The sequence below is a fragment of the Myxocyprinus asiaticus genome, chromosome 40 (assembly GCF_019703515.2).
Source record: "Myxocyprinus asiaticus isolate MX2 ecotype Aquarium Trade chromosome 40, UBuf_Myxa_2, whole genome shotgun sequence".
In the NCBI taxonomy this organism is placed as follows: domain Eukaryota; kingdom Metazoa; phylum Chordata; class Actinopteri; order Cypriniformes; family Catostomidae; genus Myxocyprinus; species Myxocyprinus asiaticus.
This window is the reverse complement of record NC_059383.1, coordinates 11,531,600-11,545,037: the sequence shown is the minus strand read 5'-3', so window position 1 is coordinate 11,545,037 and position 13,438 is coordinate 11,531,600. Positions and strand designations below refer to the sequence as shown.

Genomic DNA, 13,438 nt, shown 5'->3' with positions numbered 1-13,438 from the left:
ACATTCTAATTTATTGAGATGCACCTGTATATATATGTATATGCATATACACACACACACACACACACACACACATCTAAACGCGTTAAGCGGGAGACACGGACAAAAATACGGAGACAGTGTGCAACAGCAAAAGCTGTTGGATTTGCACACGTTGATGGGATAACTGTCCACACACCAATTGAAGAGCCCTTTATTTATAATAATAATCACAATTAACAGTTATTTCCACAAGTAATGTACAGTTGTTCGTTATTGTAGATAATGATAGATATGTGGAATTTGCTAGATAATATTAATTCAGCTTATGTGTAGACACTGGTACAATATATTCCTATCTTACAATGACTTCAAACAAGGCTCATCCTCTCAGATTTTAGAAGCGTACCTATCCGTTTTATAAAGTTGTTCATCTAATTGTGTTAAAATTGGGGAAAGTGTTGTACTGTGTATGGGTAATAGTGTTTCCATGAATGTGCCCATGCATGCGTGTCGTAATTACGGCAGACTTTATAAAAATGATGCAGTTAAGCATCTCTGTCAGCGTGTGGTTAAGGAGCAACGCAGTGATGGACATATTTGCAAAGCATGACTGACGGCTGGACAGGACAGAGAAACAGACTCTCTCTCTCTCCTGGCTAGCATCACTTTTAGGCTAATTACTTTAGCAGCCAATTCAAGAGGAGCTCTTGGACCGAACCCAAATGGGCCATCAGCACCGGAGCTGTGTATAGTTCAGCTCTGCACTAGCTCTAATATACTGCATGCACACTCACATTCACACAGACATCCAACTTCCACTGCAGTTAGCCTGTCACGGAGGTCAGATCTGTAAATTATTGTATACTGTATGTAATACAACAGAGAAATGCCGATTTAGACGTGTAGAGATGTGTTCATCTCTCTGAAACATGTCTGTTCTGGAGGCCGTTTGCAGATAGTGTTGACCAGTGTGAGACAAACTTATGCGTACATCCACATTTAACACCTAGACTAAAACACAGGACCTTTGAGATCTGCATGTACTGTATGTTCAGAAATGAATTACATTAGACAAGAGCAAATATAGGTCAGGTGGAATTTGCAATGCAAGCACTTTTGCTCTCTGTTCCTCTGTGTCTATAATTCAAGTGGCTTTATTGCCATGAAAAAAAAAAAAACAGAAACAAAAAAACAAGCCTTACATTGTCAAAAGCAGTTATTGACATTATACTGTATATACTGTACATACTGCATGTACACATATACTCGCAATTAAGGGGCTATTCACACCAAACCTTTTTTTGCATCCATATACACTGTTTTTCAATTGTTTTCCAAAATATACATTGTCAGTATGTGTGTTCCCAGGTAATTGAACCCATAACCTTAGCATTGCTAGCATCATGCTCTACCAGCTGAGCTACAGGAACAATAAACAATAATAATAATTAAAGGTTGACCAATATATCGAGTTTACAGATTAATCTGTGCCGATATTTGTTTTTTGATCGGTTATCGGTAAAATTACATGCAGATAGTTGCTGATAGTTTGTTTTTTTTCCTTTTTGTTCCTCTGTGGCCAAAACTCTTCATCTGATTAGTACAAAGGTCATAAAAGGCTTAATTTGTTGAAAATGTACAAATAGATGATTGTAATAGAGCCAAGTCTCCATCACAATCACTGTTTATAAACTAAATCACGTTAATTAATACGAAATGTTTGAAAAAAAAAAAGAAAGAAAGAAGAGGACATTATTGAACATTTATTTCTATAACTTTATTTATTGTTAAATTATTTCGATTTTGACTAATAGCGTCGATATAGAAAAGGGAAAAAAGTATTTTATAATAGCGGAATTGTGGACATTTGACAAGCGATCGCTGATGATCTATTATAAATGAATGATGATCTACTGTTGATGAATTATTGCTCATACAGTATATTTTAGCCCATATGACTATGTTTACTTTAAGTGTTTCTATTATAATACATTGTAGATGATTGTAAGTGCATTTTTTGTTTCCCTTTTGCGTTTGTGTGAGCTGTGTGCACATACATTTCAAAATAAGAGTCCCTGGTGTATTTTGGGCTTGTTTATAGTTGAAATTCCCACATTATGCATCAAATTTTTATTTTATTTTTCTGGTTATTATTTAGATTTTGAATGCAAAGAAGAAAAAAAACACGCATCTGGGATTTTACTCAATTTGGACTCTTATGGCCTCTGTCTGTGCCTGTCACAGTAAGGAAAGACTAAGAAAATGTTTTAACATTTAACAAATCCTCCATCTTAGTTATCGGTATCGGCAAAATCTGATTGGTCAACCGCTGATGATGATAATAAAAATAATAATAATAATAATAATAGTAGAAGCAGTGGCGGTTCTATCTTGTATGGTGACCTGTGCGAAACCCGCTTCATAAGGCCCCCAAAGTTGTTGTGGGGGGGGATTGTTTAAAAGTTGTTACCGGGGCGGGGGGTTGTATGGTGCCTTGGGCAAAACTCGCCTCAATACGCCCTTTGAGGCGTTGCATTGTTGACTGTGGGGGGGGGTGTCTGTATGAGTGCCTCGTGCCGCCCCCCCGCAAGATGTCGCCGCCCTGGGCAACTGCACATGTCGCCCATGCCTGAATCCGCTACTGAGTAGAAGTAGTTGTAGTAGTAATCGAAATAATAATAATAATAATAATAATAATAATAATTGATTTATTATTATTAATAAAACTAAATCAAACCCATGACCTGAGCTATAGGAACACTAAATAATAATAAGATAAAGAAGAAGAATGGAATAATTAATAATTCAATTAAATAGAACCCATGACCTTGGCATCATACTGTACTAGTTTAACTATAAAAAATAATACTGTAAATATATGGACAAAATAGAATGATAATAATATCAATGATAAAATTGTGAAAATAAAATGTTTATTATTCAACTTTTTATTTAAAAATCTTTTACAGTGCCTTGAAACATAAACAATAAATGTTTTACTGCATCTTTATGGAACAACAGTACCGGTGGGAATATTTATAAAATATAAGAATACATTTTAGAAGAAGATTACAAAGCAATTCACGGAAATACGGTATGGAATGTTGTTCAGTTTATGGTTACATATATTTTATAATTTTCCATCATTTTCAAGGGAGACTCGAACTGATTAAAGTGATATTTATGCATCATTATGCAGTGATGGCTTTCACAATTCATTCTAAAGCAGTTCAAATGCTGTTATGACTTCATTACACAGGATGTGTATTGCTGATGGATTGTTTACTGATATCAGATGTCATGAATGCCTGGTTCTCCCTCATCGTTTTATGTTTCATCAGTCGCCCCACTCATCACACACAAACACGTATGCACGTGCTCCGGTTCGGCCTCAGGTGTTTGGGCACAGCCATTATTTTATCAGGCTGTTTTCTCGTGCTCGTTCAAATGGCTCCCTGATGAACGGCGCCCCCGCATTCTACAGAGAGAGATTTTAATTCGCATTATTATTAAAAGAATCACTCACTGCAATCTGTTGCAAAAACACCATCTGCTGGATCACTCGTAGGACCTCCGTTGCTTATTAGGCAGAATTAGACAATGATTTCCTCTCCTCCGCTTTGCGCTCGCTCACTCGGTCTCGCTCTTCTCTCAGCTAATTCAACTTAAGTTGTTTTATGGCACCTCACGACGAGCTTTTCTGCTGCATTTCATTCCAGTTATTAATTCCCAGATGTCACCTGCTCTGGGATGAGCGCAGAGTGATTGGCAGCAGGATTAACCCTTTAAAGGGATAGTTCCAAACTCAAAGATATTGGCCCGAATGACAGTCTCAGTCATCATTTTACTATGAACTATGAAGAATTGGACTTCTGAGTACATCAAGGGTTTTATATTAAAAGAGCATGGAAAATCCTGTTGTCTTGTCCTTACCTCCAATGGATTTTGTCCATATTCTACTCTGATCTGGTCTTCTGATTACACATTGCAACATACTGGAAAACTGTGGAGTTCAGGCTCTTTATAGACATCCAGGCTCTCTTCCACTCAGTCTGCCCTCTCTATGTCTCTGCTGTCCCCAGGCGGTAGTGAGTCTTCTTGGGATAAAGAGAAACTCCAGTCCCCCCCTTCCTCTGCAGCCCAGCATGGTCTGGCTCACGCCGGCCTCTCTGCTCAGCACGGCCTCTCAGGGTCTCATCTCTCTTCCCTACAGCAGAGCCATCTCCTGGCTAACCGTGAGTCATTCATTAATCACATTCACTCATTCATTTTATAACCAGGTGCATTGATTCAGTGCTGTCCGATTTATCAGCTGCAAATGTCATGCTAGTGTTGTATTGTCCCGTTCAAGGATTTGTCTGTTCTCTGTTGTCTGCTTTTTTCTTTGTTCATGCCTATGAAATCATTTTCATATTTGTTTTGATATTTTTTTGTGTGTGTTTATAGACAACATGAAATGGCATTCACAATATTTTTAATTTCCGCAATGTGACCTTTTTTCCTCCCAGAATATTCAGTGACAAATATTGTGGGGTGGGACTTTAATTTATCCCTTGTGAAAAGTGATATTATTGGTTAATTCCTCCCTTAAACTATTATATTATACAGTATAATTGTTAAATAATATTAAATAATAATTATTATATAATTTATAATTATAAAATTATAATTGAATTATAATTTTAATTAATTTAATTAAAATAATCAAATTCTACTACTGTATTCTTACAACTGCACTACAAATGTAGTTTTATATTTTAAAGATGAAGTGTGTAATTTCTGTGCTATTAGCGCCACCAAAAGGAATTGCAAAAACAAACAAATTGTGTTTTCAAACAGCCTTTCAAATACGCCACCTGTCTTCTGTTGAACCAATAAACAGATAGTCCCACCCCAACTCATGAAATTGGTTGAGTCAATGTTCTAGTGTCAGGCTGGACGGGTTGTTCAAAACAAACAAGGGATTTTTTTATAGTGCCACAGAGACACAGTGTTTACAGTGTTTGAAAACATTAACTTACAAATTGCATACTTCTAGTTGTCTCTGCATATTAAGCTGGGATAAGAGAAAGTATTTTAACATGTAAAAAGTTACACACTGTCTCTTCCTCTGTCTGTCTCTCTCAGGGCTGGACCTGCCGTTTATGATGATGCCCCACCCCCTGCTGCCCGTCAGTCTGCCGCCTGCCTCTGTTGCCATGGCGATGAACCAGATGAACCACCTGAATACCATCGCCAACATGGCCGCAGCCGCTCAGATGCACAGCCCCCTGTCCAGAGCGGGCCAGTCTGTCATCAAGGTAACACACACAACCATAAAGTTTGTCTGGAATACCTGTGGCTTTAGTGGCAGAAAAGATACAAGCATCATTTTCACTCATTTATTATGGATTTGTTTGCACTGCACACAAATCTTAATTGTTTTTCAAATCTGATCTTTTTACAACTGACTGTTCATTTAGTAAATGATGAAATCGGATAAGTTTGATCAGACAGAGTAGTCAATATCCGGTGTATCTACATCAGTTGCTATAGTAATGCGAACACCAGCATGATGCCAAGAGACTTTCTCATACAACAACTGAAAGTAGCTGTCAGTGTGGAAAGATAGGATGGAATTTTTTTATAAAAATATTTCCATTAAGTAAAATAAAAACATAACTGAAAAACTAAAACTTAATATATTGTCATGAATCCCAAACTAAGTAAAATACAAATGACCACAAATTAATTGTAGTTTCTGATACACAGTATATTTTCAAATGAAAACCTATACAACCCGCCTCCATTAAACATGAAAATGACACTAGATAGTGGTAACACTAAATGGCCCTGAGAAATTTAAAGGGATAGTGCACACAGAAAGGAAAATTCTGTCATCATAACCTGTATGCCTATATCTGTTCTGTGAAACACAAAACATGTTAGGCAGAATGTTGGAGACTGACAGCCTCAGTCACAATTCACTTTCATTGTAAGGAAAAAAAAAAGAGCTGCGTCAACATTCTTGCAAAATTTCTCCTCGTGTTTAACAGAAGAAACAAAGTATTACAGGTTTGGAATGAAATGAGGGTTAGTAAAGGATGTCAAAATGTAAATTTTAAGGTGAACTATTCCTTTAACAGCATAAAACATTAAAATTATATCAGTTAACACATGAAACATTGACTGCCCTTAAATACTAAGTGTCCTGTTTTAAGAGTGCTAAGCGCAGCGCTATGCAATGTGTCATATGCGCAAAGTCAGTGGACATGCCCATTAAGTTTTGGTATTTTCATGCAATCATGCGCTAAGTTTAGGCGCAAGTGGGCTTGGTGAAATTGTACGCACAAAGCCCTAATGGGCTGAGTCAAGTGCAACTAAATTTAATGTAATTCTTCTCCGGTTATTGCACGTCTGAGTCCAATTATATAGTCCATTCCCTGTCAAGCACCTGTGATATAAACAAAAACAGCACATTCATAAGAAATTGGTAGTGTAAATGGGCTTTATGCAGTCAATTAGAAGAATAGAAATATGGACTTCTTTCATGCATTCTTTTGTGCATTAACTGCGTCCTTGTGTAATGTCTGGCATATTTCTGGTGACATGCTCCTTTTATACATATGGAAAATGTTCTTATCAGGACTTATACGTAGGCTACGTTAAATTATAGAGAACGTAAGTGTTATTAATCAAATTGATTTACAGACACACAAATCCTGGCTAGTATTAACAGTGATTGTATCGGGCTTTCAGGCTAGGCTGTGGATCGAGGGATTGTTTTTTTCTTCTTTATTGTTTTTTGCATGCACTTCACTTCTACTGCCCGATTTTGCTTTAAAAATTTAATTAATTTATTGAAACACGTAAACATGAAAGCAAGAATATTTCAAAATTCAAATTACACTTCAAACGAAACGAAAATATAATCAAAATAACGAAGTGGTCAAAAAAATGATATATTACCACCTCCCCAAATCCAAACATTTTGCCCACTCCAACTTCTTTTTACCGGCCCCTTTTTGCAGTGACTTAAAAATCACTCTATGACAAGAGGTGGAAAAATACCAATACAAATTACAGATCATAAATACGATTTTCAATAATTGAAAAATAAACCATCACCTCTAGAAACACAAATTTGATACAGTTTTGTTTCATAAAATGGCAATAACAGTGATTGAAAATCTAGTGGAACATAAAACTTTATTACCACCTGCTGGTGAATTCTCCAAACTGCAAATGTAGGAACTGATTTTAGACTTTGCGCTGAAAACATGTGGTATTGAAACGTATTATCACAATGACCTGTTTAGCAGGAAAATAGCAAATTGTGCTTTGCGCCAATTTATTAACATACAAAACACACACAGGTTGTGTGCATACACCCACAGATTGCATAAACACTCCCACCCTACCACTTGCGCTTTGAGCTGGCACAAAAATTGCACTTAGAATTAGCGCCCCCCACAAAAATGAGATAAGATGTTGTGCACTGTCTTTGCACGTTGCACTGTGCCTAGCGCAGTCACGAAAATAGAAACCTAAACTTAAAAGACTAAATCTACTGAAAAACTAAAACTAGAAACCATTGAAAGAGCTCAAATTAAACTGAAACTGCTCAAACTGTAGGTTGGAAAATCCAACTAAAAGTAACAATTAAATAAAAATAAAAATTCAAATCTATAACCATGGTGTGAACAAAGCCTATGACTCTCTTTTACAGGCAAACTAATATACCCTCAGACCTGTCATGTAGACAGTATCAGAGTCAGCTAATTTTGAACGTGCGCACAGCAAATCATTCAGAGAATTGCACATCCTCTTGGATTGCTGTCTTGCTCCAGTGACACGTTAGATACAAGTCTGCCTCGCTCTACAAGACATTTAACACCTGGGAGAGTGAGCCGTATACCATAAGCATCTTAATTTCTACAAGAGAGAGTTTGATTTGAAATACTCAGTGGAGCAATAACAGAATAAATGTTGTGTGTTGGGTCCGGGTGGAGTGTGTATTAGGGAATATTAGATGCAGAGTTTCAAGACAAACATTAGCTGTTATCTCTCTGCCATGTTCCCCCTGAGAAGAGAGTGTGAGAAGCTCTGTCAGTTTACTCTATGATGAGGAAACTTGTGTGTTTCTATAAGATGCAGGAATAGCCCGGGGCGTACAGTACACACGCAGATTAACTTTGCTGTCTAAATGGGGACATGCCATATGCATCTATTGTTTTATATAAAGCTAATTATTATTACTATACGCCAAACCCAAACCGTAAAATATATATGTATATTTTTTGCCTTTTTAGAAAAAAAGAAAACAAAATGTATAGTTATTTCCAAATAAGGACATCTCTGAATGTCCCTAAAGGGAGGTTTTGTCAGACTTAGCTCACTTTTGGAGACAATTTTGTCCCAACACTACGATAAGTACACAAACGCACTCATTCACTGTCACGCACATACACAGACACACACTCGAAATATCATTTCAAAAGCAGTGCTAGCTTCTGCACCTATGTTTTGTTTACTATGGGGAAAAATCTCACATACAGTACTGAATGTTTCAAGTATCAACGTTGTCTCAGATGTTTCTCCTGACATTCAAATGGGAGAAATAAAAATTGGTTCATATTGATATGCAAGTTCATTTTGAAATCTCTTGCATTTGATTGCAGACTTTGGTATCCTGGCAAATCTGAGCACAGCACTGATCTTTTCTGAAACCCTAGAGGAGTCACATTTTAGATTATTGGGGTATTTTCCTTACGAGAAACATCCAAGAAGCAGTGAACACCTTTCTATGTAATCTTATAGCTGTCTTCGAGAATCAATTGAGATATTAAATATGGTACATCTCATTTGTGATTTTACTTAAAAAAATTCAAATAAAGAAATGATGGCATAAGAAAGATCACAATTGTTAAAATCACTGTGTAAACTGAATATGTGAGCAGAATGTGTGAATGTGTTAGGAGTGTGTGCAGGACAGTCCGTCTCCTGCTCCTTCTTTGGAGGACACCCCTCGCCCCGGATCACAGCCCTCCTCTCATCCCAGCAGTAGTGTGTCCAGCTCCCCGAACCCACACACACAGAGCCCTGAACGCCTGGGTCAGTATACACACACACACTTCAGAAACTATATTACTGAGGACCTCTTGCAGACGCAATGATTTTTGTGTGGTGATTATTTGTTTTGGAATTTTGTATTGTAATTCTGTGTAGTTCAGTCATTTTTATTTTCCGCATTAACGTCCTGCTCACAAACTATAATCTGCACTGGTGCGACCGCACCTGCCACATGAAGCAATGTAATGCAAAATAACACAAACATATATGAGTATACATACACTTTTTTAATGGATGCACTCTCCTTTAACCCATGTTTGAAGTTCTGAACCCGACTGATGGAGAACTTCCAGAACGAGACACTGGCATCAACATGAAGAAAATCCTTAAAGAGAAAGGTTAGTCCTATGTTTGTGTCTTTTAATGTTTACCACCCGCCGCATTACATCTAAATCGCAAGTGTATCGCAAGCCCTTGTGACATTTAGACATGTGCAGGATATGAATTATATAGATCTATAATTTAGTTTTCACTAGATAAAATGCTAACTGTGAAAAAAAAAAATAATATCAGTAATGACATTTGCACTAGTATAAATTAAACATTAATTATTGATATAAAAAATTACGTAATTAATTCAGAAAATATCAATTTTTGATATAAAAAATGGAATATCAGCCACTTAAAGCCGTTATTTTTTATATCTGTAGCTGCATTTTCACAATGAAACTAGTGGAAATTCTCTCCTGTTTAAAACACAATAACGTATCTATAATTAATTTCTTACTAGTTAAAATTCCAATTTCACATATCAGCTATGCACTTATTACTAGTACAAATGATCATTTCTGATATCAACCATTGAATCATTAGTAAAAATGCTCATTTTTGATATCTCAAAAACAATTCAACATGGCAGATTTGATATTACAATTATCTGAAAATAGATTTCAGATATCAATAAACTGAAAAGTAATTAAAGTTACCTTAAAAAGCTTTCTGACTAGTTATAATAACATTATAGATATCTGGAATTAACATTGCCACTAGTTACCAATTACACGTTTCAAATGGCATAAATGAAGTCTTCCAAAGGAAAAGGCTATAGAGATGATCACTTCAGAATGGAACGCACCCAATCCCAGCCAATCAGAACATATTTGATGTGCAATATATTGCTCAGTGGAGTCGGATTTTGGACAAATGGGATTTGTTAGTGGGTGGAGCTACCCAGCATGATACTACAAAAACTGAAACCAAGCAGCTGACGAAATGCCTTGTCAAATGTTGTGTTTACAGCTTTTTGGGACAAAGCTCTGCACTTTATTTTTTCACGCCTGGTTTGGACATGGTGTAACGTGTAGACTAATGTCTAAACAGGAATAATGTAGTAAACTGCAGCTGATTCATAGATACGCTGCCAAGTGTACTGAAATCATGTGCCACCATGACGTTTTAATGCAGACCGAAAGCTCGTTAGTTAAATTTATACCCGTGTTGGCTCAGACTGGCGGCGTATCAGCGTCACAGCACTTCTTGTTTAATTAATGACTTAATTAGGAGCTTAACTGAACATGTATGAAGTTCATATTTACGGCGTGTGGTGTATGTGCTCATGTAAAAGAGCTGTTAGAGTGGCTAAGTGTGTAATTCATCATTATAAGAAAGTGTTTGTTTTTTTCTTTTTCCACGACACATAAAGATACGCAGGTGTGTGCGAGCTGCAATGTCGGATGTCATGGTGTGTGTGGGCACTGTTTCTGGAGCGTAGCTTGTGTATTCCATTCAGGTGTGTGTGTTGGTATAGCAGGTGGCGGCCGCAAACACACACACACGCACGCAGTGCTGCTGGGAGGAGACGATGAAAAGATGCCCCCAGGCTCTCTTAAAGAGATTCAATGTGCACCTGGCCTCAGACCATATTTTATTAATGTGTCTGGAAAAGAATCCACCCCAACACACACACACACACATAATGCGTGAATACCGCAAAGTGCTCCTGTTTTCGGAAGTGCAGCTCACAGCATTTACTGTAGGGTCGAGAAAATATAGCTGGACTTTGTGGAAATGGCGTAGGTCAATGTCCATGTGCGCACATACACTTGATGTTTTCATCCATTGTTCAAGCCTTTGTTTAATACCTGTGTGTAGAAGCTTACGGTCGAATTAACTGAACAGTTGGGACACATCAGTATGCTATTTTAGTGTGAACCCCTGCATCTTATTCAGCTGCAATTCCTTTTAAGCAGGCATGAAATGCACTAAAATTTCACTGCACTGTGAGTATTTTAAGTATTTTAAGTAACTGTCATTCTTTTAGGCACAAACACACATCCTTTCTATGTAAATTATTAGGTCGACCGATATTGGATTTTGTCGGTACCAATAACTAAGGTGATTGAAGAAAGCTGATTACCAATTGATTTCCTGATAGTTTTTTTAAATGTATATATTGAATGTGTATCACAATATCCTTGGTCAAGTGCGGTCCAGACATAGAGGCTACAAGAGTCCAAATTGAATGAAATCTCAGATGCAGATTATTGTATGACCAAAATCCCAATAATAACCAGAAAATAAATACGATTTTGTGCATAACGCAGGACTCCCAAAGTACACCTGTGACTCTTATTTTGAAATGTCTGGGCTCCCAGCTGCTCACAAAAAAAGGAAATCCAAATATGCACTGTTACAATCATCTACAACCAACTGCTATAAAACACTATAAAGTAAATATGTGAGGGATAATCCACGGCTAGGTGTGCATTTAACGATTTGAATGCACAACGTGAAGTGGAGGGTGGTTGCCTGTGCAAAGTGCATTCAAATCGCACACCTAGCTGTAGATTATCCCGCTTATTCCATGGTCACTTGCCAGCACTGATTAGTCACAGATGTCATTGAAATTTTGACAGGAAGAATAACAATAATGGTTAACTTTATGTATGTGCCGTTAGGTCTACAGTTCTGCCCGGTCTAAATCAGTCACAGAGATAAAGCAATGTGATAATATTACAGTTTTTTGGAGACCAAACACTCTTTATAAACTGTGAATTTAAATACTCAATCCAGAAATAATAATAGCTACATAATGTAGAAGGGTTGGCACTCCTCAGAACATGTTATATTTAAATCCTATTCTTTGTCACTTTCACATTGAGGAAAAACCACTGTTGCTGACATGAAAGTTGTAAAAGTAGCACTTACTGTACATGATGTGGAGAAAATCATGCCACGCTCCAAATCACTGAGATCGAATTTGTTCCCCATTCTGATGGTTGATGTGAACATTAACTGAAGCTCCTGACCCGTATCTGCATGATTTTATGCACTGTACTGCTGCCACACGATTGGCTGAATAGATAATCGCATGGATGATTGTTGATGCCAGATGGGCTGATTTGAGTATTTCTGCTGATCTCCTGGGATTTTTACACACAACAGTCTCTAGAATTTACTCGGAATGGTCCCAAAAACAAAAAACATCCGGTGAGCAACAGTTCTGTGGATGGATGAGAGAGGTCAACAGAGAATGGCCAGACTGGTTTGAACTGACAAAGTCTACGGTAACTCAGATAACCGCTCTACAATTGTGGTGAGAAGAATATCATCTCAGAATGCTAATCTGAGATGTGGGTTGGCACTGTCTTGGCGGTACAAGGGGGACCTACACAATATTAGGCAAGTGTTAATTTTAATGTTGTGGCTGATTGGTGTAGATACACAAATCCCCAAGAGGTGTCAGTGATTATTTATATTTTACCTCCAAAGTCTGCAGTCATACTCCTAAGCCCTCTAACGCTGGCTAAAATAAAAAACTATCGGCGAACTACCATCACTCATTTTTGTGTATAGTTTTAAAAGGAACTATTCGTGCCAATTAATCTGCAAAACAATCAAATCGGTTGATCTCTATAAATTACAGTAGGTCTATTATACAGTAGATTGTGCCCTATTCGCAAAACTAAGCGCTACAGTATTCACCTAATACAGTTAACTATTACCACCCACAGACAGCAGGCGGTAAACAAATATAGCAGTTCATCAAATGATAAGCTAATGAAGGAGAAGTGCGTTAGAACCAGCCATGTTACCAGATGCAGTGTAGTTAACCGTACTTTCTGCATTTTAAAGAACAACAGTTTTTATTTTTTAAAGATGGAAAAATAAAAACTATTGATTTAAAGTTTTTGATAAGTATAGAAGTGATATACAGTATTTTATTTTTTATCACAAAATGATATATGCAAATATAAAAGTAGTTTAAGAGTGTAGGGAGACTTGATTGCATCACTTGTAGCACATCATGGCAACGTAAGTATATACCACGGAGCTCACGGTAGGTCTGTTCTTAAAGGTTTATTAGTTATTGTCAAAAATCAGTTTGCCTGTGGAGAAATGAATG

General features: G+C 37.1%; 1 protein-coding gene across 1 annotated transcript in view; it reads left to right on the top strand.

Moving 5' to 3' along the window:
* Positions 1 to 13,438, top strand: part of LOC127431053 (dachshund homolog 2-like) — a 228,797-nt gene that overhangs the window by 178,197 nt on the left and 37,162 nt on the right. The window contains exons 4-7 of the mRNA XM_051681278.1: positions 4,065 to 4,217; positions 5,110 to 5,282; positions 8,940 to 9,075; positions 9,357 to 9,431. Of these exons, the coding sequence (XP_051537238.1) occupies positions 4,065 to 4,217; positions 5,110 to 5,282; positions 8,940 to 9,075; positions 9,357 to 9,431 (537 nt within the window). The remainder of the gene's footprint in view (positions 1 to 4,064; positions 4,218 to 5,109; positions 5,283 to 8,939; positions 9,076 to 9,356; positions 9,432 to 13,438) is intronic.